Genomic DNA, 24,774 nt, shown 5'->3' on the forward strand with positions numbered 1-24,774 from the left:
GGAATGATTACAACCAATCCCTCAGAGATACAAACAATTATCAGGGAATACTATGAAAAATTATATGCCAACATATTGGCCAACCTGGAAGAAATGGACAAATTCCTGAACACCCACACTCTTCCAAAACTCAATCAGGAGGAAATAGAAAGCTTGAACAGACCCATCACCAGCAAAGAAATTGAATTGGTTATCAGAAATCTCCCAACAAATAAGAGTCCAGGACCAGATGGCTTCCCAGGGGAGTTCTACCAGACGTTTAAAGCAGAGATAATACCTATCCTTCTCAAGCTATTCCAAGAAATAGAAAGGGAAGGAAAACTTCCAGACTCATTCTATGAAGCCAGTATTACTTTGATTCCTAAACCAGACAGAGACCCAGTAAAAAAAGAGAACTACAGGCCAATATCCCTGATGAATATGGATGCAAAAATTCTCAATAAGATACTAGCAAATCGAATTCAACGGCATATAAAAAGAATGATTCACCATGATCAAGTGGGATTCATTCCTGGGATGCAGGGCTGGTTCAACATTCGCAAATCAATCAACGTGATACATCACATTAACAAAAAAGAAAAAAAGAGAAGAACCATATGATCCTGTCAATCGATGCAGAAAAGGCCTTCAACAAAATCCAGCACCCTTTCTTAATAAAAACCCTTGAGAAAGTCGGGATAGAAGGAACATACTTAAAGATCATAAAAGCCATTTATGAAAAGCCCACAGCTAGTATCATCCTCAATGGGGAAAAACTGAGAACTTTTTCCCTGAGATCAGGAACACGACAGGGATGCCCACTCTCACCGCTGTTGTTTAACATAGTGCTGGAAGTTCTAGCATCAGCAATCAGACAACAAAAGGAAATCAAAGGCATCAAAATTGGCAAAGATGAAGTCAAGCTTTCGCTTTTTGCAGATGACATGATATTATACATGGAAAATCCGATAGACTCCACCAAAAGTCTGCTAGAACTGATACAGGAATTCAGCAAAGTTGCAGGATACAAAATCAATGTACAGAAATCAGTTGCATTCTTATACACTAACAATGAAGCAACAGAAAGACAAATAAAGAAACTGATCCCATTCACAATTGCACCAAGAAGCATAAAATACCTAGGAATAAATCTAACCAAAGATGTAAAGGATCTGTATGCTGAAAACTATAGAAAGCTTATGAAGGAAATTGAAGAAGATTTAAAGAAATGGAAAGACATTCCCTGCTCATGGATTGGAAAAATAAATATTGTCAAAATGTCAATACTACCCAAAGCTATCTACACATTCAATGCAATCCCAAGCAAAATTGCACCAGCATTCTTCTCGAAACTAGAACAAGCAATCCTAAAATTCATATGGAACTAGAAAAGGCCCCGAATAACCAAAGGAATTTTGAAGAAGAAGACCAAAGCAGGAGGCATCACAATCCCAGACTTTAGCCTCTACTACAAAGCTGTCATCATCAAGACAGCATGGTATTGGCACCAAAACAGACACATAGACCAATGGAATAGAATAGAAACCCCAGAACTAGACCCACAAACGTATGGCCAACTCATCTTTGACAAAGCAGGAAAGAACATCCAATGGAAAAAAGACAGCCTCTTTAACAAATGGTGCTGGGAGAACTGGACAGCAACATGCAGAAGGTTGAAACTAGACCACTTTCTCACACCATTCACAAAAATAAACTCAAAATGGATAAAGGACCTAAATGTGAGATAGGAAACCATCAAAACCTTAGAGGAGAAAGCAGGAAAAGACCTCTCTGACCTCAGCCGTAGCAATCTCTTACTCGACACATCCCCAAAGGCAAGGGAATTAAAAGCAAAAGTGAATTACTGGGACCTTATGAAGATAAAAAGCTTCTGCACAGCAAAGGAAACAACCAACAAAACTAAAAGGCAACCAACGGAATGGGAAAAGATATTCGCAAATGACATATCGGACAAAGGGCTAGTATCCAAAATCTATAAAGAGCTCACCAAACTCCACACCGGAAAAACAAATAACCCAGTGAAGAAATGGGCAGAAAACATGAATAGACACTTCTCTAAAGAAGACATCCAGATGGCCAACAGGCACATGAAAAGATGTTCAGCGTCGCTCCTTATCAGGGAAATAGAAATCAAAACCACACTCAGGTATCACCTCACGCCAGTCAGAGTGGCCAAAATGAACAAATCAGGAGACTATAGATGCTGGAGAGGATGTGGAGAAACGGGAACCCTCTTGCACTGTTGGTGGGAATGCAAATTGGTGCAGCCGCTCTGGAAAGCAGTGTGGAGGTTCCTCAGAAAATTAAAAATAGACCTACCCTATGACCCAGCAATAGCACTGCTAGGAATTTATCCAAGGGATACAGGAGCACTGATGCATAGGGCCAATTGTGCCCCAATGTTCATAGCAGCACTCTCAACAATAGCCAAATTATGGAAAGAGCCTAAATGTCCATCAACTGATGAATGGATAAAGAAATTGTGGTTTATATACACAATGGAATATTATGTGGCAATGAGAAAGAATGAAATATGGCCTTTTGTAGCAACGTGGATGGAACTGGAGAGTGTGATGCTAAGTGAAATAAGCCATACAGAGAAAGACAGATACCATATGGTTTCACTCTTATGTGGATCCTGAGAAACTTAACAGGAACCCATAGGGGAGGGGAAGGAAAAAAAAAAAAGAGGTTAGAATGGGAGAGAGCCAAAGCATAAGAGACTGTTAAAAACTGAGAACAAACTGAGGGTTGATGGGGGGTGGGAGGGAGGAGAGGGTGGGTGATGGGTATTGAGGAGGGCACCTTTTGGGATGAGCACTGGGTGTTGTATGGAAACCAATTTGTCAATAAATTTCATAAAAAAAAATAAATAAATAAATATTGCCAAAAAAAAAAAAAAGAAAAATATTGAAAGACAGGCCTGGGAGCCTGAGCAAAGAAAGAAAATAGAAGCCAAGCCCCAAACTTAATCCCCGAGGTTGTATACTTAGTCTAGTTCCAATTTAAAAACATAAAATTTGCAGTTAGTGTGGTATAGGATGGGAACCTAACTATACTACACACCAGTAGTTCATTGAAATCATCAGGTCACCTCTCTGAGCCTTAGTTTCTTCATGTCTAAAATGGGAATAATAACAACAACAACAATAATAATAAATAACTCATGGGGCTGTTGTGAAAATTAAATGACATCATGTGTAAAAAGTGTTTTATAAGTATGTTACTTTCCTTGGCTTTTAGTCCCTTCTCCCTAATCGCAGTCCTTAATTAGTCTTTGCTGACCAATTACTTTTGTTTCTTCTCTTTCTCCAAAGCAGGCTTTAGAACACATCCAGAATCTGGGGAGCCTGGGTGGCTCAGTCAGTTGAGCATCAACTCAATTTCAGCTCAGGTCATGATCTCACGGTTCATGGGATCCAGCTCTGCCTCGGATTCCATACTGACAGCAGCAGAGCCTGCTTAAGATTCTCTCTCTCCCTCTCTCTCTCTCTGCCCCTCCCCCACTCATGCTCTCTCTGTCTCTCTCAAAATAAACAAATAAACATTAAAAACAAACAAAATATATTCAGAATCCAACCACTTTCCTCTAACCCCAATGCCATTCACCTGGATTATTGCAATAGCCTTTTAATTAATCAGCCCACTTACAGTCTGTTCTTATTCCAACTGCTAGAGATTCTTTCAAAACTTAAATTATGTCACTCCTCTGCTCAAAGCCCTACAATGTCTTCCTGCCTCACGCAGAGCAAAACTTACTCCCCCTTAGCCTTTGAACTGACCCCATCTATTCATTAGCTACACAGGTTTTTTGTTTTGTTTTGGCTTTTGGGTTGTTTTTTGTTTGGTTGGTTGTTTTTGTTTTTGTTTTTGTTTTGTTTGTTTGTTTGTTTTCTGTTTCTCCAATAGAAGACAGACATTCTCTTTTCACTTGTTCCCTCTGGATCCTCTCTTCATAGTTCATACCAGTACCTCTTCTGTATTTTACTTAAATGTCATTTTGATGTGAGGTTCTCCCAGACCACCACATTTAAAATTGCAACACCCCCCCACTAACATTCTGTATCCTCCTTCCTGCTTTCTTTTTCTTCACAGCACTGATTATTACCATCTGACATACCATAAAATGTAATTACTTATTAGTGTCTCACCTCACTAGAATACAAGCTTAATAAGGTCAGGGGCTTTATCTGTTCACTGTTGATGTCTCCATGCATAAAATAGCACCTAGCACTCAATAAATATTTGTTGAGTGAATTAATGAATACAGTGGTCTCATACTGTTACTGAGCACTAAGTTAAGCAATTTGAATATATTATCTCAAATCCTGCCTTGTAGTGTAGACACTTAGGATCTCTATTTTATACAGGAAAAATCCCTGAAATTCCCAGAGGTGAAGAGAGATTCCCAAAGCCAAAGAGAGGTCAGTTTATATGGGGTGCCAGGTTTGGTTGGGCTTTATAGAGGAGCACATTCCCTGAGTAGGAGCACAGGTTGTGGTAGGTTTTGGGGGGGAGATGGGAAAGAACACTGGGGTGCAGAGTGATTTTGTGGTCAAAAGGTTATCCAGTTTCATGAACCGAAATCTTGTGTTTGTTGGCATCTACTGGCAAACCCACGTCTTTTTCAATAATTGGAACTTTACAAAGGGAATATTTTCAAGTGTGAAAGGAAGTTGGAAGCTGTGGCTACCCTGGATTTGAGACTGCAGGAATTTGACCCCTTGGGGCACTGGCTTTGAGGCAGAAGTCATACCTGGTGGAAAGACACCTGAGACTAATGGACTGACATGAAACTAAGAAAGCCCACTTCCCACATGCCTCTTCTCCCTTTCCTTCCTTGTTTCATAACCTACTCTCTTCATCTTTCTTTAAAACATTCAATTAATCCAGCCTGTCACCCACTGTAATGTAATGCAGAGCAAAATGTTTGTCTCTTGTTCACTGCTGTATTTCCAGTGCCCACAACAGTACCTACCACTCAGAAGACACAAAATATATACTTGTGAAATGAATCTCTGTTCTTAGAAACAAAGCCCTCCTCCTGGGGGAGGGAGCAATGAGAAGGGAAAGCTCTTTTCAATGGTATCCTGGGCCAATTCCAATGGAATACTCCTGCAGGAGAATGTGGGAAGAAGGGATACCACAGATGCAGGCTGGGCTGAGTGAGGGAAGTTCCGCAGAAAGAGGAGGCCCCAGAGCAGGACTTGGCCCTGCATCTGCCTGTTTTCATCTCACTTTGGAGGGAGCTGGTCAGAAACCCTTGGAGGAACTCTTGTGTCCAAAAGCGCAAACTACTGCTATGGGGACCAGATGGACAAAAGTGATAAAGATGAGACCGAAAAGCCAGGGAGCTCTGGGAGAGGGAGCTAAGTGAACAAGTCCCTGTGAAAGTGAAATGGCCCTTCATTTAAATGCAAATGCTATGTAAAAGTCCGAAGCCCCTTGACGTCAGCCTAGCTATTAGTGGCCTATCTATACCGGGCTACCAGTCACCTGGAAACCTGACGGGGTAGGAAACGCGGGATGGAGTAGTCTGAGAGGCACAGCAGAGCGTGCAGTACAGCTCCCGAGTAACGTATTGATTCCCTGCTGCTTCTCAAAGTCGGATTGGGGCCTTACAAGAACTTCAGAATGGCTTAGGGAGCTCCTTCCTCATACCCAGAAGCTGCCTTTTGGAAAAAGAAGCAGGCATGTACCTGGGCACTCTCAGGAACCCCGCGGGAGGCGGCACTGCCGGGACTGGCGGCACTGGGGGCGGTGGGAGTCTCCTGCCAGCCTCCAACTTCACAGCAGTCCCTGCCTATGCGCACTTCATGGGGTATCCCCATATGCCCAGCATGGATTCTCACGGGTCGTCGCTGGGGGGCTGGGGTTCGCCCTATAGTCCCCCTCGAGAAGACTGGAATGCTTACCCTGGGTCGTCCAGTACAATGGGCACTGTGCCCGTGAACAACATGACCTCGAGCCCTGCCGCTTTTGGCTCCTCAGAATACAACTTGGGTCCTGTGGGAGGAGGAAGCAGCAGTGGCAGCCTGCCAGCCCGAGGCAGCGGGTCACTGTTCCCCGTAGACACCGACGCCGCGGATGCCAGATCTTCTAACAGAAGCCTTCACAGCCCTTATGCGTGGATGCGCAAGACTGTGCAGGTTACGGGTGAGTAATCGATCCCAATGCCCTCACACTCTTCCTTTCTTCGCTTTGAAGCTTCTACTTCTCTTGGCCTGTCTGCACCCTACTTCTCAGGCCTCTCCACGAACAGTTTAGCTGAGGAGTACTTCCTGGCTAAGTGCCCAGGGTCCCCTCCCACATTAGTGACTTCCCCTTGCATGTGCCTCTGCTCAGAGTCCTCAGAGTGCGGCGCTTGGAACCAAACCGACCCTAGGATCTGTTGTTGTTGTTGTTGTTGTTGTTTTTCATCATTTCCTGACGAGTCAAGAAAGCAAACGGGTGGACAATGGACATGTTGAGCCACAAGGATCAGGATCCAATCTTGTAGTTGCCCAGATGGGAAGAGAGATACACGGGAAAGGACAATGGGTGAATGAAGGGAGGGGATAGCCAGGATATCCCAGTGCTGTCACTGCTGCTTGCCCTTTCTATTGAAAACCCTTCCCCATCTGGGCAGGTCCACTCCCCTCAAAAGCTGGTCATGCTCAACTTAGGTTTCACAGTGCTTGGTTGGCAATGGACCTTCCAGTTTAGCCACGAAGGCCCCCCATTGCAAAGTGGCCTTGTCATCTTGGCTTTCAAGGAAACTTCAGCTTCATTCACCCAACTTGGCAGAGGCAAGCTGGACTCAAACCCATTACTTTCTTCCAACATCTTTTCTGCCAATAGAAGAGTTGAGTCAGGTGAGAAGGCAACAGCACACTGCTGGAACATAATAAGCTACTCAACTCTAACATGCATGGGCACACAACTATCAGCCCCAGCACTAATAGGAAGTTAAAGACTTCATAACTGTCCAGAAAGGCTTCTGGAGACACAGAGGCTGGATGCAGGTCTGTGATGGAGTGCAGGAAGGCCCAGAGATCCCAGCCTAATGCTGACTCATGCTCCTACCAGCAAGCCAATGGGGGCTGCTGGGAGCCCAGGGCAGGGGAAATGGGTACTCTGCTTTAATCCTGGATGAGGGGAGGTGGAGAGATGTCTGTTTTCAGCTGTAGTTGTTCTTTTACCATATTTTTATTATTCCAATCTGTCGCTCCCTGTCATTGGAGAAAATTGGTAAAATTTTACTCTATCACTTTTATCCCTCTGGAGAGGAAATGAATTTTAGTAGCATTTGTCCATAATGATTATGTTTTTGTTCAAAGTTCTGCACTTTTTCTCCCCTTTAAAAAGCAAAAACGAGAGTGGGAAGGGATCAACTTTTATCATTAGGAGGACTCTTAGTTAGGAAGAGGCAGTTCTGGTTGATTGGGACATTACTAGGGTAGCAATCCCAAACTAAGAGTAGAGCTAAACACTTCGCTTTAAAGTGTTTGGAAGTAAATCTGCATTTTTAAAAATATGGGCAAGTCAGCTGGCTAAGTAGAATAGAAAATGAGGTTAGGGTGGGACATTCTTGGGGCTGTTATTACATCTAATCTTAGGGTTGTAATTAACATACATTTACTAAGACCTAAGATCAGCAAAAAATACAAAAGTCAAAAAGTAGCTGCTCTCAGTCCAAGATGATGTTTTGAAGTACTTTAGAAAAGGAAAGTCTCTTTAGTATGTTTGGAAGAGAGAACAATTGGTGGGAGGGAGAAGGACAAAAGAAATTATCTTGAGTCTTGAATTTTTGTTTATGAGAGAAAATGTGACAGGTTTCTGTGCTTAAAAGTCTTCCATTTACATTTGTTTTCATAAGCTCAGGTCTCCCTATTGGGTAATGCTGATGCCAGGAGAAGTTTAGAAACGGACTCCTTAGTTTGTCATGTCATCAAACCTTCAAACTTGGCTATACAATGCCACCTTCACAAGATTTTCTCTCCAAACTCTATAAGAAATTTAAAATTGAATTATTTTGGAACCCCTTTGACTCCTGGCAGGTTATCTTGTAGTTGAAGCTTTATTGTATTCAACCTTTGTTTCATTTTAATGTCTTATAAATTAAAATTGTCATTTTCCTGTATGCTTGTAGCCCAAGATGCAGATTTAGCTACAATTTAAGAATATAATGAAAACTATGTACCTTTCCCCAGAAAAATGTACATACATACTTGCACACACATGCACACACATACACACACATGTCATTTTTTGAATAATTTTGAGAGATTCATGGCTCCACTGAAGCCCTTCTATGGGTCTCAGGTTTTGAACTCCACAAAAAAATTAAGCTGATCACCTCACTGGACCACTCTGAACCAAAATGTACCCATTTGTATGCTTAGTACATAGTGTTAAACAAATATTTGTTAAATGAATGAATGAGTCAGATCCTCCTAAATTTTCTACTTCACTCTGTAGTACTATGGGACAACATTTGGCTTATGGCTGAGAAGACAATTAGATGAACTACAAAATGGAAGTAACCCCTGTCTGATTAAGATAATCAAATAAAAGCTCTTTCCATTACTGAGGACTATTTTAAATAACCTTAACTTAAAGAAAGAAAAATACACAATTTAGGGAACAATCAGAAAACATTTCATAATGACTATTATTGCTTTAAATTTCTAAGGACAGAAAGGGTACTTACATATAGAGTAAATGACTATCCCCTAGGTGGTTTGGTTAAAAAGAAAGATATTTTTTACTTCTGTTTTGTTCCCTAAGTGGTTTGTTTCAATACACATCTCATTTTAAAGATTATATGGAAAGAAAGAAAGGTTCTGTGAAAAGTTAAGTATTTTCATATTTTAAACATTGTCAGTGTATTACAGCTAGGAATTCTTTTTTTCATCTTTTCTATTACCCACAGTTATAGCCTTGGATGAGTTTTGCCAAGGCAGTAACCTAAGCAGGACTGGAGAAAGGTTTTTTTGTTAGGAGTGAGATAGAGAGAAGGAAGTGACTTTGAATAATTCTGATTAAGCCACTGGACAAAACACTGAGGAAGTTGTACTTAAAAGGTTTTACTCAATTAAGACACTTCAGAAAATAAGTTGCTTAATAATTCTTGAAGCTTATCATTGTGTTGTTTTGTTTTGACCATTTCATTGGACAATTTTTACACATGAATCTGGATTTAATTTTTACCTAAAAGGAGCATAGATGGAAAGTCATTATTATGAAGTCAATTGCACTGTACTCCTGAAAGAAGGAAACTGGTTTTCATCATCTTTGCTTTGGTTTGGTATGGGAATATGGAATCTGCTAGAAGATGGTCAAATCCCATTCAACCCAATTTCATCATTTAAGGGGCAGAGGCAATGAAACAGAAGAAGAGAGTTCAGGAGGAGGGACACGAGAAGAATTCATTTCTCTTTGCAAAATGTGCAGTCAATATTTCCCCTGGGCTACATCTTCTTGACGTTTGAGGTCTTATCTGTCAGATGGAGACAACAGATTCTTTTTAACACTTCACATGGCTTTGATATGCAGCTGGGCTCTTCCTCATCCCTCCTTTCTTCAGGGGTTATATTGCCGGAAAGGGTGAGGATTTTCATGGCAAATAAAGAGGGCTGGTCTTGACTTTATTGTCCTCAGAAGAAACTGCAAGAGGGGAATTTATGGCCAATGGGGGTAGGGAAGGACTGCAACCTTTCAGAGTTCTTGAAGTCTGGTTATATTTACTGATTATCAAAGAACAGAAAACACAGACATACACAAGTTGAATTTTAACTTCTGCCTCAAGTTATAATTTAAATACTCAGCTACTTTGGGATTAGAATGGCTTTTAAGAAACATCTCTTCAAAAAATATTTTTTGATCCTAAGATATGAGGTTCTGGAAATAAATTAAATCTCAAAGTATTCACTGTGATCTCAAATATACATCTGCCTTTGTAACAAACCAAATGCCAGACCCCTGGTTTCCTGGGTTTCTGTTTGGATTCAGAAAACCAGCTCAAAGTTTGGGCCTTTCAGGTAGGTTAATTGACCAGGGCTCATCATTTCCAGTTTTCAAGAGGAGAAGTTTTGTTTAGTTCATTAGTCCATGGGTTATTCAGCCCATTAAGTTTAATACTAAAACATATCTCTCATTTAGAATTTGTTTCTACATTCACATGTTTTTATTTCTTTCCTGGAGATGAAAGAGTGTCTGACATTTGTTTAGGGCTTGTAAATTTCAAACCAACTGGTTGGTGTTCCTGAATGCAAAGAGGGTTCAGGATGGGATCTGATGCCACGTAGCCTCCTTTGTTAGGCCTGTGCTGCATCTTAACACCTCAATGAGGTTTAGAGAACCACTTTAAAGAAACCTTTGTCCTACAGATCGCTCCCCAAAACCTCACATCAAAAACAACCAGGGCAGATCAGAAGCAGTTTGCCAAATGCCATAGAGAAAAGGAGGAAGATCCTGGAGGGAGTTAGAAAAACTGAAAAGAAAGAGAAGCTTCCTAATCACCTTTGGAAAATATAAAAGCAGGAATAATACTCTATTTGACGAAGGGCATGAGAAATTAGTTAAATGCTGTAACACAAAGCAAATGTTTGTATATCCTTTCAAAGAATACTAGAATACTCATTTTATTCTGCTTAAGTCAACACCTCCTTCCCCCATTCATTAGCCACTTGGAAATAAAATTGATTTAAGACTTCACAAAAGAAAATATTTTTTTCTGGTAGGTAATAAGGGCTATCCTAGCACAGAATCTAAGAGACAATAAATATTTTCTTTTTAAATTACTACCCAAACAAAATTATCTCTAGAATGTATACATAACTAGAATGTATGTAACTAATAATGTCAGGATCACAGAATAATTTGCCACACTTGGAGATTCTTATGCTTCCAAGCATGTTTAAACTAGGAATAATATTTAGCATACTGGACTGGGAGTCAGAGGTATATGTTTGGGTCCCCACACTTCAACTTACTAGCCCAGAACCACTTACCTACACTGAGCCTCAGGTTTCTTATTGGTAAAATTGGGATAAGACACACTCTGCATAATTCAAAAGTGTAGGTTAGAGGTTCAATAGGAAATGGTATGAAGGACCTGCATAAAATATAAAAGAAAGTGTATATATGATATATTTTGTTACTACTGCCAATGCTATTCCCATATGTGAGTGGGAAGAGAATGAAGATCATGGGTTAGGTGTTTGCTTTAAAAAATAAATAAAATGCTTTGGTGTAGCAGGAAGTCAATGGTGGCATGATAAGTGTGTTATATATATATATATATATATATATATATATAGCCACAGATGACAAAGAGTTTAATGGAGAAGTGGACATATGACATATTTGGTTCAAAAAATGTACTTGTTTCATATTAGAGAGTAATAGATAAGGATGGCAACAGTAGTTATGAATCTTTCAACCAAAACAGTCTCCTAAGAAGTAAAATATGATTAAATATATTGCTTTCTCCCATAACAGGGAAAACCAGGACAAAAGAAAAGTATCGTGTGGTTTACACAGATCATCAGAGATTGGAGCTAGAGAAGGAATTCCACTGCAATAGATACATCACCATTCGGAGAAAATCAGAACTAGCAGTCAACCTGGGCCTTTCTGAAAGACAGGTATACCAGAAGTATATCCAACATGTCTTATATGGTCATTTCAATAGACTGAGGTTTTAAGGCAGTCTAAAAGCAATAGTGGAAGCAAAATAGAAGACCAAGACATTTTCCAAGCTTTCCTAAAGCCCACATTCATCTTACTGGACCTCCTCATTTAGTCTCATCGATCAGTGGGTTTATTAATATTTAAATATGATGGACAATATGTAGATATGGAAGCAAAGGGTTGGGATGTAGGAGGGGGAGAAGGATTAAAACTCCCATAGAATTAGTCAAGTCAAAACCTTGATTGATCCCCCTAGTAGTCACAACCAATGTATAAAGTGGAGAATTGTCAATCATGGCAATTATCTGGTTCATATCAATCAAACTATGATAATAACTGAACACCAAATGCTGCTACCTGAACCAAGTTTTTCTATTATTCATGGTATGAAATTTAATTTTCTATGGTCTGTGTAATTCTATTATGCTTGCCTCACATTTAGCATATGTGGGCACTCAATGAAGATTAAAGCATGACAAGGATCAATGGTTTCCATTTACCTGAACTTTGACATTACACAACTACCTGATGGTTTTTCACTTAAGTCTAGAAGTAATTCTGGAATCATAGAATGCTAGAATTTTAAAGTCCATTAGTGTATTCCCTATCCCAAGCAGCTTGTGTTTCAACCATGTGTGAAGGCACATTGGTATCACAGAAATAAATATAGTATTTCATCACTCTTGTTCACCCAGTTCTATGTTTCACTAACTTTATTATTAGGAAATTACTTTTAATGACAGATCATAATCACCTTTGTTATTTTAAATCCCTCCCTTTTTATCACCACACCTCAGCATCTGCCATTCTATCATTTATTTCTGTCTGTGCAATAGAGGTGGTGGATGAGGTATAATATAAAGAGCACTGCATTTAGAATCAGTAGCCCTGGACTTGATCTCAGTTTCATCTCATGCAAGATACTTTCCTTCTCTCAATCTCAGGGTTTTTTTTAACCTGTTAAATAGCTATACTTTACAAGGTCATTGGGAGGCTCAAATGAAGTGATACATGTAGTAAGGTTTTGTAAATGCTAAAATCCCTGTATGATATCAGCAACAACTATGAAAACTGCATTCAGTATGTTGCCCCATTAAATCCAAAGCATTTTGTGTTTCAGGTGAAAATCTGGTTTCAGAATCGCAGAGCCAAGGAGAGAAAGATGATCAAAAAGAAAATCTCCCAGTTTGAGAACAGTGGAGGCTCAGTGCAAAGTGACTCTGGTTCCATCAGCCCTGGGGAACTCCCTAACACTTTTTTCACCACCCCATCTGCTGTTTGTAGATTTCAACCTATTGAGATACAGCAGGTCGTAGTCTCTGAATGAAAGAAAGGCAAAGAGAAATAGAAAGTCCCCTATCCTTTAGCATTGTCCTCTTGGTCTCTTAAGATATCAGCAGGGGAGTTAGGACAGGATGTAACTTCTCATAAAGCAGTATTCAGAACAAGTGGATGCACAGTGGGTTGAAGACAATTGAGAGGTCACTTACTGTTAACTATCCCCAGAAAACTCCTATTATGCGCTATGCTATATGGCCATCACTTAGGAACTAGGAGGAAAGCTATGTAATTAAAAGCTAACAATCACAGGACCTTGCAACCCTATTCACAATTTTAGAAACTGGCTTGTGAACAAATTGTAAAAAATAGTCCATCCAGGAGGCACACTTGTGTATGTGTACTTGTGTTTGTTATTTGATGCTGGGTGTGTTCTTTTATGCTATCTTGGTGGGGTGGGGGAGGTAAGCAGAAATTTATCCACCTGTAGCTACCTTTGCAGTGGTTAACTCAAAAGCTAACAGCATTTTCACAACAAGACAAATGTTTAAAAGTCAGCAGGAGATGATTCTGATTCCATTATCACTGATTAATAAAAGTAACAACTAGAAAGACTATTTTTGTTCATCGATCAATCATTTTCTGGTGATTGTACCTCATCTCAGAACTTCCAACCTGTAGTATCAATTTCAGATCTTGCCAAAACAATGAAATTGGATTAGGAAAATACAGCCCAGCTTGAGTCATTAAAAAGGCATCTCTCTAACAGAATAAACCCTAGTCCCCTGTCTTTTTACTCTATTTAGTGCTATAGTTCAGTGGCAGTCAGAGTTAACATAAACACAAAGACAGTGTGTAGGTCTATAGCCTCTCCTTGCCATCACCATCAATCTGTTCAATTTTATTTACATTATGTCATTTCCATGCAATATGGCCCAAAGAGATGCAGTTTACAGGTTCCAAACACACAATTTGGGTTACAGTGAGTAGAGTTGTCTGGAATTTTTGGTGTTGGTCCAGTAGACTATTTGCATGTCAAAGTGGCCAAAGACTGGACTCTGAATCATTTTAAATTAAGAAAATTTAAAAGAAAGCTTTAAATTTAATTTTTTAAAAATGTTAATGTTTATTTATTTTTGAGAGAGAAACAGAGCACAAATTAAGGAGGGGCAGAGAGAGATGGAGACACAGAATCCAAAGCAAGCTCCAGGCTCTGAGCCTGTGCTTACAGTTCAGAGCCTGATGTGGGGCTCGAACTCACCAACCACAAGATCATGACTTGAACCAAAGTCGGACCCTTAACCGACTGATCCACCCAGGTGCCCCATAAAAGAAAGTTTTATTAAAGTAGGAAAGTAATCAAAGCACAACTTTACTTTCCTTTTCAAGATTCTTTTTTCAATGTGTATTTATTTTATGAGAGAGGGAGCACATGTATGAGTGGAGGAGGGGCAAAGAGAATGGGCAAGAATCCCAAGCAAGCTCCATGCTGTCAGCAGGAAGTCCGAGCTGGGGCTTGATCTCAGCACCTAGTGATCACAACCTGAGCTGACATCAAGAGTCGGACACTTAACCAACTGAGCCACTGAGGCACCCCCATTTTTGAAATTCTTAAGAAATTAGATTCTTGAGCATACTACCTGTATTTAGGTTAGGGATAAGAAACTTATCTTTCCCTCTCCTTATAAAAATCTCAGAAAGAGGGCTTCTTTTCTATGGCTTCTCCTGAGGTTACATCATTTAGTCTTGAAAAGATTTAAGAAAAAAACCCTCTATCTTTGATCCAGGCCCTTGGAGTTATATTCTGCCTTCTCTTCATGCATATTCACAAAATTTTTATAAGGAAGGTATCAATTGCCCCATTTTGCTGATAAGGAAATGGAGACATAAGCAATCATTCACTTTCCAAACACACTGCAAGGCAATTATGGATGTTGATGAGAACCTGAGTTACATAAAAATAATCTTTTGCAGTCTCTAGTGATGGATTCAAACTCAAAGCACCCCTTCCTATCCAATGGTATCAGATTATGTCACTGAAGTTGCATCCAGCTAAGTACCCACCAGCAGATAATTACTACCTAGAAATGGACCCTTAACCCTTGTTTTTCAGCTCACCTACCCTCCCCATCAGCGAATTTGGGGCTTCTACCAATAATCTTAATAATGCTTTACATGTGTGTAATATTTTATATTTCTCAATGCACTTTAACACTTGTATATTATCTGGCCTAATACTCTCATGAGATAGGCAAGAGTTATTACTTCCCACTCTGTAGGTTAAGAAACTAGAGACTAGAGGTGTTTAAGTATCTTTGGTTAACGAATATTTTTCTTAGCTCAGGTCTATGTATTGGGGGAAGATAATAAGGAGAGATCAATTGAAGCTTTCTTTCTCTTCAAAAAGTTACCAACTTTTCAGAGGGTTAATGGCAAAATTTAGGATTAGAACACAGGCTTGCTCGATTGAATTATTTATTTAGTACCTACTCCATACCAGGCACTGTGCTAAGATTTCTTGACTCCCAGGGCAGCACACATTCTGTTCTACCTCATTGCTTCCAATAAATATGGAGTGAAATATATAGCATACTAATTGGCCAGTAGGCCATCTAGAGTGCTGGACATGGAAAATCAACATTAAAATGAGTCCTTCCAATCCAGTGAGGAGAGAAGTGGGGATTTTAAGGATAAGGAAGCTAAATTTTGAGTTTACATAGGTACTTAGTTTCCTCATCCCTAACACTCCTTCACCAAAAGAAAGGAATACCTTTGGCTATAGCTGTTGGATCTCTCAGCGGGTTGTTCGTTACTGTTATAAACTTTTGTTCAACAGAGAAGAAACATTTCTCTACTTTTATAAATACTAATTCTCTAGAACCTGCTAATAGAACCACAGTACAAAGCTTTGTGTTCTTAATAGCATTTTGCAGCCACTTTCTCTAATAAAATATGTTCATTCTTTCTCTGAGACCCGAGAAAAATATACATCCCATGCTTTTATGGCTCTATTGTGGTTGTGTGTGCTTTGGAGGTATGCACAGAAAAAAAGGTTAAACACCAAAATTCAAAAGTTGCATTTAAAGTAGATTTCTTTCAATAAAGAAATTATTTTCTGATAAAGGAAGGGTTAGGAATAAAAACATGCTAAATGACTGACAGTGTTCAGCTGCAATGGTGGGATTAAGCATATTTTCATATTTTCATTACATTTCAAATTCATGCTATTTTATAAGAGAAAAAAAAGTTTCCTTAAGAAACATGTTTTCACACCAAATCTACATTTAGTTTGTCCTCAAGTAATTTGAGATTTTAGAATTCTTCTCGCAACCTATAAAAGTGTTCCAATCTCCCAGTTCCTTTCTTAAAGTCCTTGATCCAGTCTGGGAGCTGTTTGTGTACAACTGCAAAGAAAGATCTTTGGGAGGGTCTGGTTTCTCTTCCAAGGAGGAAAGAATCAATGCCCAAGGAAAGATTTCAACTCTTAGCTCAGATCCAGAGAGTCCAACTTTTTTTCTGGGTTGAAACATTTTAATACTATCAAACTGTTTGATATATATATCAAACTATAAACCAGGGTATAAAAAGAACATTTTGGGGGTGTTAGATATGTTCCTTATGTTACTTCTGGTGATGGTTTCATGAGTGTCACATGTCCAAAATCAACTTTCATACTTTAAATGCATGCAGTTTCCTGTATATCAATTATTCCTTAAGAAAGCTAAAAACAAATACATTAGAGTGGTTGCAACTGCAATAACAATACAGAAGAGAGGAACTCACTAGAGGATATAGTCTTTGTTTTTTTTTGTTTGTGTCAAATTTTTATTTAAATTCTAGTTAGTTAACATATAGTGTAATATTTGCTTCAGGAGTAGAATTTAGTAATTCATCACTTACATATAACACCCAGTGCTCATCACAAGTGCCCTCCTTAATACTCACCACCCATTTAGCCCATCCCCTGACCACCTCCCGCCAGCAACCCTCAGTTTGTTCTCTATAGTTAAGAGTCTCTTATGGTTTGCCTCTTTCTCTTTTTTACCCCCATTCCTTATGCTCATCTGTTTTGTTTCTTAAATTCTACATAATCCTATGGTATTGGTATTTCTCTGACTGACTTGTTTCACTTAGCATAATAAACTCTAACTCCATCCACATCACTGCAAATGGCAAGATTTCATTCTTTTTGAAGGCTGAGTAATATTCCATCATGTGTGTATGTATGTGTGTGTATATATACATATATGTGTGTGCATATATATACATATATATATATGTATACATATATGCACACACGTATATATATATATATAAAATTTGGCTGATTTTTGGCTATTGTTGATAATGCTGCTATAAACACTGGGGTGCATGTGTCCCTTTGAACCAGCATTTTTGTATCCTTTGTGTAAATACCTAGTAGTGCAATTGGTGGATCATAGGGTAGTTCTATTTTTAACTTTTTGAGGAACCTCCATACTGTTTCCCACAATGGCTTCACCAGTTTGAATTCCTACCAACAGTGTAATAGGATTCCTCTTTCTCCACATCCTATCCAACACCTATTGTTTCCCTGTGTTGTTAATTTTAGCCATTCTGACAGATATGAGGTGATATCTCATTCTAGTTTTAATTTATATTTCCCTGATGACGAGGCATGTTGAACATCTTTTCATGTTTCTGTTGATCTTCTGTAGGTCTTCTTTGGAAAAAATGTCTGTTCATGTCTTCTGCCCATTTCTTCACTGGACTATTTGTGTTTTGGATGTTGAGTTTGATAAGTTCTTTATAGATGTTGGATACTAACCCTTTATTCGATATATCATTTGCAAATATATTCCCCTATTCCATAGGTTGCCTTTTAGTTGTGTTGTTCCCTTTGCCGTGCAGAAGCTGTTTATTTTGAAGTCCCCATAGTTCATGTTTGTTTTTGTTTCCCTTGTCTCCAGAGATATGTCTAGTAAGAAGTTGCTACAGCTGAGGTCAAAGAGGTTGCTACCTGTGTTGTCCTCTAGGATTTTGATGGTTTCCTGTCTCATGTTTAGGTCTTCCATCAATTTTGAATTTATTTTTGTGTACGATGTAAGAAAGTGGCCCAGTTTCATTCTCCTGCATGTAGTTATGCAGTTTTCCCAACACAATTTGTTGAAGAGACTGCCTTTTTTTCCACTGGACAATCTTACCTGCTTTGTCAAAGATTAGTTGACCATGTAGTTGTGGGTTCACTTCTGGGTTTTCTATTCTGTTCCATTGATCTATGTGTGTTTTTATGCCATTACTATACTGTCTTCATGACTACAGCTTTAAAATATAACTTGAAGTCTGGAATTATGATGCCTCCAGCTTTGTTTTTCTTCTTCATGATCATTTGCCTATTCAAAGTCTTTTCTGGTTCCAAACAAATTTTAGTATTATTTGTTCTAGCTCTGTGGAAAATGCTTCTGGGATTTTGATAGCGATTGCATTAACTGTGTAGACTGGTTTGGGTGGTATAGACATTTTAACAATATTTGTTCTTCTAATCCATGACCATGGAATGTTTTTCCATTTCTTTGTGTCTTCTTCAATTTCTTTCATAAGTGTTCTTTAGTTTTCAGAGTACAGATATTTTACCTCTTTGATTAAGCTTATTCCTAGGTATCTCATGGTTTTTGGTGCTGTTGTAAATGAAATTGATTCCTTTATTTCTCTTTCTGCTGTTTCATTATTGGCATATAGAAATGCAACAGATTTCTGTAAGTTGATTTTGTATCCTGTGACTTTACTGAATTCACGTATCAGTTCTAGAAAATTTTTGATAGTCTTTTGGGCTTCCTACACAGAGTATCATGTCGTCTGCAAATGGTGAAAGTTTGACTTCTTTCTTGTCAATGTGGATGCCTTTTATTTCTTTTTGTTGTCTTATTGTTGATGCCAGGACTTCCAGTACTATGTTAAATAACAGTGGTGAGAGTGGACAATGCCATCTTATTCCTGACCTTAGAGGAAAAGCTCTCAGTCTTTCCCCATTGAGAATGATATTGTGGGTGTTTTGTTTATAGCCTTTATGATGTCGAGTTATGTTCCCTCTATTCTTACTTTGTTGATGGTTTTTATCAGGAATGGATGGTGTACTTTGTCAAATGCTTTTTCTGTATCTAATGAGAGGATCATGTGGTTCTCATCTTTTTTTTTATTAATGTGGTGTATCACATTGATTGATTTGGAAATATTAAATACCCCTTACACCCCAGGATTAAATCCCATTTGATTGTGGTGATTCTTTTAATGTACTGTTGGATTTGATTTCCTAGTATCGTGGAGAATTTTTGCATCTATGTTCATTGGGGATATTGACCGGTAGTTCTCTTTTTTAGTGGAGTCTTTTATGTTGGAATCAGGGTAATGCTGGCATTGTACAATGAGTTTGTAAGGTGTCCTTCCATTTCTATGTTTTGGAATAGTTTGAGAAGAATAGGTATTAATTCTTCTTTAAATGTTTGGTAGAATTCCCCTGGAAAGCCATCTGGCCCTGGAGTTTTGTTTGTTGGGATATTTTTCACTACTGATTTAATTTCTTTGCTTGTTATGGGTCAGTTCAAATTTTCTGTTTCTGAGGATTTAGTCTTTGGAAATAGTCACTTTAGATAACTTAGGTTTATCCTTCCAGGTGGGGATCACTTTCCTTTATATTAATGTTGGAATGTGCTACAGAAGAGGGACACCAATAATCGATAATCAGTGTCTCTCATACCATGAGAATAGGTTTGGAGGGTAGAGCAAAAGCAGGGTATGTGAGCATTGAATCTTCAAGTATGAGTGCCAGTGCTAAGCAATAAGTGCCCTACTGTGTGTTTTCAGGATCAATATTGTGAGTTAGTAGTAAAAATAGCTATTCTCATTGTATGGAAAATGAACCACTAAACTGGAAAGTGAGACCTGAAATTCTAGTTTTACCTAATCCTGCAACTAAATGGCTGTGTAAGTCATTTGCGTTGAGTCAGTTCACCAATAAGGGTCCCTGCCATTTCATTTGTACAATATAGGGACTTGATTTAGCTTTAAGCAGCTATTGTAGCTTTAATTTCTACATGACACCCTGGAAAGACCCCATATACTTTATTCCTTCACCACTTACACAAAATAACACACACACACACACACACACACACACACCCTCTCTTGGCTTCTCAGACATTAAAGTGTCACTAACGTGATATTCAGTCCTTTGGCTTCCAAGACTTTTTCTGTCTTCCAGAGTTTACTATGGAGACTTACATTTTCAGAGTCACCATGTCTCCATCTATACAATGGGGATCTTGAGCTTACTCTCATCAGTCTCTGAAATTCCAGGTCTGTGAATCTTTAATTAAAAATCAAATGTCACTGAAAGAGGAAGACATCTAATCTGCTATCATTTATCTAAATGATTTCCAACCAGAAAAGCCTTGGAAAGGTCAGCTCAAAATGGATCACTTGGAAATGCTCCCCTAAAACAGGAATAAATTCCCTAAGACAGTCGAAGAATACCACAAAATAATGAGCACAAATTAGTTTGACTTTATAAGTTTGTCTTTAGTTGTGCTTGTGCACACATTTCTGTTTTGCCCCTATGGATGATGGAAACAAGTCAAATGTCTTCTAGGGAAAGGGAAAAAATTCTTTCCTCTCCTTTCAGAACAGCCTCTCCTGGTTCTCTACTAGCCTGATAAAATAAAAGTAGAAGTTCCAAGCCTGGAACAGGTTGAATAGTGCCCCCCCCCCGCAAAGCTACATCCACTTCTTAATCATTAAAACTTCTAAATAATAAAACCTTATATGGCAGAAGAGTGAATATTCTCTTATATGACAAAAGATGCAATTAGATTAAGGAACTTCAGAGGAGGATCTTACCCAGGATTGTCTGTGCAAACCATAAATGCAATTATGTGTCCTTATAAGATAGAGGCAGAGGGGGATTTCAAATATGTCTTAGTCTATTTGAGCTGCTGTGGAAAACACCACAGACTGGGAGGCTTATAAACAATAAAAATTTAGGATATGTCTTCTCAGGGAAACAAAAGCAAAAAAGAAACAATTGGGACTGCATCAAACTAAAAAGCTTTTGCACAGTGACAGAAACCATTAACAAAACAAAAAAGCAACCTACTAAATGGAACAAAATATTTGTAAATGATGTATTCTATAAGGGGTTAATATCCAAAATATATTAAAAAAATTACACAACTCAACACCAAAAAAACAAATAATCCATTTAAAGAATGGGAAGAATACCCAAATAGACATTTTTCTAAAGAGGACATACAGATGGTCAACAGACACATGAAAAGATGCTCACATCACTAATAATCAGAGAAATGGAAGTCAAAACGACAATGAGATATCACCTCACACCAGTCAGAATGACTAGTATAAAAAAGACAAGAAATGAGTATTGGTGAGGATGTGGAGAAAAGGGAACCTTCATGCATTGTTGGCGGGAATATAAATTGGTGCAGCCACTGTGGGAAATAGTATGGAGGTTCCTCAAGAAAACTAAAAATAGGAGTACTATGTAATCCAGTAATTTTGCTTTTGGGTATTTACCCAAAGAAAATTAAAACAATAATTCAAAAAGATATATGCACCCCTATGTTTATTGCAGCATTATTTCTAACGTCCAAGATAAGGAAGCAACCCAAATGTCCATCAACTGATAAATGGATAAATAAGATGTAGTATGTATACACAATGAAATATTACTCAGGCATAAAAAAGTATAAAGTCTTGCCATGATAACATGGATGGGCCTAGAAAGTGTTAAGCTAAGTGAAATAAGTCAGAGAAGGACAAATACCATAGGAATTCACTTACATGTGGAATCTAAAAAGCAAAACAAAATAAATGAATAAACAACAACAACTAAAACACAAAGAGAAACAAACTTATAAATATAAGGAACAAACTAGTGATTGCCAGAAGGGAGGGGGTGGGAGGATAGGTGAAATAAGTGAAGGGTATTAAGAGATACAAACTTCCAGTTATGAAATAAATGTCATGAGGATAAAAAGTAGAGCATAGGAAATATAGTCAATAATATTGTAATAACTTTGTATGGTGACAGATGATAACTACACTTATAGTGGGGAGAATTTTATAATATATACAACTGTCAAATCACTATGTTGTATACCTGAAACTAATATGTCAAACATATTTCAATGAAGAAATTTTAGAACAACAGAAATTTATTTCTCACAGTTCTAGAAACTGGAAATCCAAGATCAGGATGCCAACATGGTCAGGTTTTGGTGAAGGTGCTCTTCTAGGTTGCAGATTGCTTGCTTTTTGCTGTGTCTTCATGTGATGGAAGGAGCAAGGGAACTTTATAAATATGTTATAAGGGAACTAATGCCATTTATAAAGGCTCTGGCTTCATGACCTAATCATCTCCCAAAGGCTCCAATTCTTAAAACCATCACATTTATCACATTTGGCATTAGGCGGTCAAGATATGAATTGGCGGGGGGGAGGGTACACAAACAACACCATAGCAAAACATAAGAGGAGGAGGCAACACACCCATGGAGGCAGCTATTGGAGCAATGTGGCCAAAAGTCATGGAACATGAGAACAATCCAGAAGCTGGAAAAGGCAAGGAAGAGATCCTCCCCTAGAGTATCTGGAGGGAGGAGGATTATTGTTGACACTTTGATTTTGTACTACTGACTTCTAGAGCTGTGAGAATATAAATCTCTGTTGTTTTATGATACCAAGTTTGTGGTAATTTGTTACAGGAAATTACTACAAAACTATTACCAACAGTCCTCCAGACCAAGCCTAAATCAGTCACCACCCTCCATACTTTTCATAAAATATGTTTCTATTTTATTGAGATGTAATTGATATTAAAAACCTGTAGATATATAATATAGGCAATTTGATGAATTTGGACATCAACACAAAGTAATATACATATCAATCACCTCCAAAAGTTTCCTTGTGTTCCTTTGTTTTGTTTGTTTTTTAAGATGTAAATTTTTTAGAGCAGTTTTCACCTCACAGCAAAATTGAGGGAAATCCCTGAGTATTTTATTTTGGGGGTGTCTATGTAAATAGTTTTAATTTCAAATTCCACTTGTCATCACTGGTATATAAGAAAGCAGTTAACTTTTGTATATTACCCTTGTATCCTGAAAGTTTGCTATAATCATTTATTAGTTCCAAGAGATCTTTTTGTTGATTAGTTATGATTTTCTATATAAGCAATTATGTCATCCGTGAATAAAAATAGCTTTATGTCTTCCTTCTCAATCTGTATACCTTTCATTTTCTTTTCTAGCCCTATTGCATTAGCAAGGATTTCCAATACGCTGTTAAAAAGGAGTTGTGAGAAGGAACATCTTTGTGTTGTTTCTGATCTTAGTGAGAAAGCTTCTAGTTTCTCATGATTGTGATGTTAGTTGTATGTTTTTTGTAGATGTTATTTACCAAGCTGAGGAAGTTGCCCTTTATGCCTAGAATACCAAGTTTTTATCACCCATGGGTATTGGATTTTGTCAAATGCTTTTTCTGCATCTATTAATATGTTCATGTCATTTTTCTTCTTTAGTCTGGTGATGTGATGGATTACATTAATTGATTGTTTAATTTTAAAACAGCCTTGCATACCTGGAATAAATCCCACTTAGTCATGGTGTATAATTCTTTTTATACATTGTTCTATTTGATTTGCTAATATTTTGGTTAGGATTTTTGCATCTATGCTCATGAGAAACATTGGTCTGTAGTTTTTGTTTGTTGTAATGTCTTTTTCTGATATTGGCTTTAGGATAATGATGGCTTCATAAAATGAGTTAGAAAGTATTCCCACTACTTCTTTTTTCTGAAAGAAATTGTAGGGAATCTGGTATAATTCTTCATTATTATATATTATATAATATTATGTATATTATATTATATTATTAATATATATTACATATTATATACTATATTACTATTATCTATAATTATTATAATTCTTTTGTATAATTTCTTAAATATTTGGTAGAATTCCCCAGTAAATCCATCTGGGCCTGGGTGCTTTTTGTTTCAGAAGGTTATTAATTATTGATGTAACTTGTTTAATAGATATATGCCTGTTCACATTGCCTATTTATTTTTTTGTACTTATGGCAGATTTTGCCTTTCAAAGAATTGATCCATTTATTGTAGGTTGTCCAATTTTTAGGCATTGAGTTGTTCATATTTCTTTTTTGTCCTTTTAATGTTCATGTGACCTGGGAATTGTGGGAAGATGGCGGCGTAGGAGGACGCTGGGCTCACCGCACGTCCTGCTGATCACTTAGATTCCACCTACACCTGCCTAAATAACCCAGAAAACCGCCAGAGGATTAGCAGAACGGAGTCGCCAGACCCAAGCGCAGACGAGAAGACCACAGAAGAGGGTAGGAAGGGCGGCGAGGCGGTGCGCGCTCCACGGACTGGCGGGAGGGAGCTGGGGCGGAGGGGCAGCTCGCCAGCCAAGCAGAGTCCCTGAGTCTGGCTTGCAAAAGTGAGAGGGGCCTGACGGACTGTGTTCCGACAGCAAGCGCGACTTAGCGTCTGGAAGGTCATAAGTTAACAGCTCTGCTCGGAAAGCGGGAAGGCTGGAAGACAAAGGGAGGGAGAGCTGCTAAGCCCCTGGATGACAGAGCTCAGTTTGGTGGGGAACAAAGGCGCTCACCAGAGCCATCTCACCCGCCCATCCCCCAGCCAAAATCCCAAAGGGAACCGGTTCCTGCCAGGGAAACTGCTCGCTCCACGCAAACACCCAACTCTGTGCTTCTGTGGAGCCAAACCTCCGGCAGCGGATCTGACTCC

At 38.5% G+C, this 24,774-nt stretch overlaps 1 protein-coding gene across 1 annotated transcript; it reads left to right on the plus strand.

Annotated features, from left to right (window-relative positions):
- The first annotated feature begins 5,125 nt into the window (after positions 1-5,125).
- Positions 5,126-13,003, plus strand: CDX4 (caudal type homeobox 4). The gene is made up of 4 exons (XM_047848210.1): positions 5,126-5,373; positions 5,606-6,156; positions 11,485-11,630; positions 12,797-13,003. Exons 1-4 carry the CDS (start codon positions 5,126-5,128, stop codon positions 13,001-13,003), a joined length of 1,152 nt encoding a protein of 383 aa, XP_047704166.1.
- Positions 13,004-24,774: the final 11,771 nt, after the last annotated feature.

The sequence above is a fragment of the Prionailurus viverrinus genome, unplaced genomic scaffold (genome assembly GCF_022837055.1).
Source record: "Prionailurus viverrinus isolate Anna unplaced genomic scaffold, UM_Priviv_1.0 scaffold_55, whole genome shotgun sequence".
NCBI classification, from domain to species: domain Eukaryota; kingdom Metazoa; phylum Chordata; class Mammalia; order Carnivora; family Felidae; genus Prionailurus; species Prionailurus viverrinus.

Coding starts and splice junctions, on each gene's coding strand:
- CDX4 (XM_047848210.1), top strand. CDS start 5,126: ATGTGGGAAGAAGGGATACCACAGATGCAGGCTGGGCTGAGTGAGGGA. Junction 6,157..11,484: donor CAAGACTGTGCAGGTTACGG/GTGAGTAATCGA, acceptor CTCCCATAACAG/GGAAAACCAGGACAAAAGAA. Junction 11,631..12,796: donor TGGGCCTTTCTGAAAGACAG/GTATACCAGAAG, acceptor TTTGTGTTTCAG/GTGAAAATCTGGTTTCAGAA.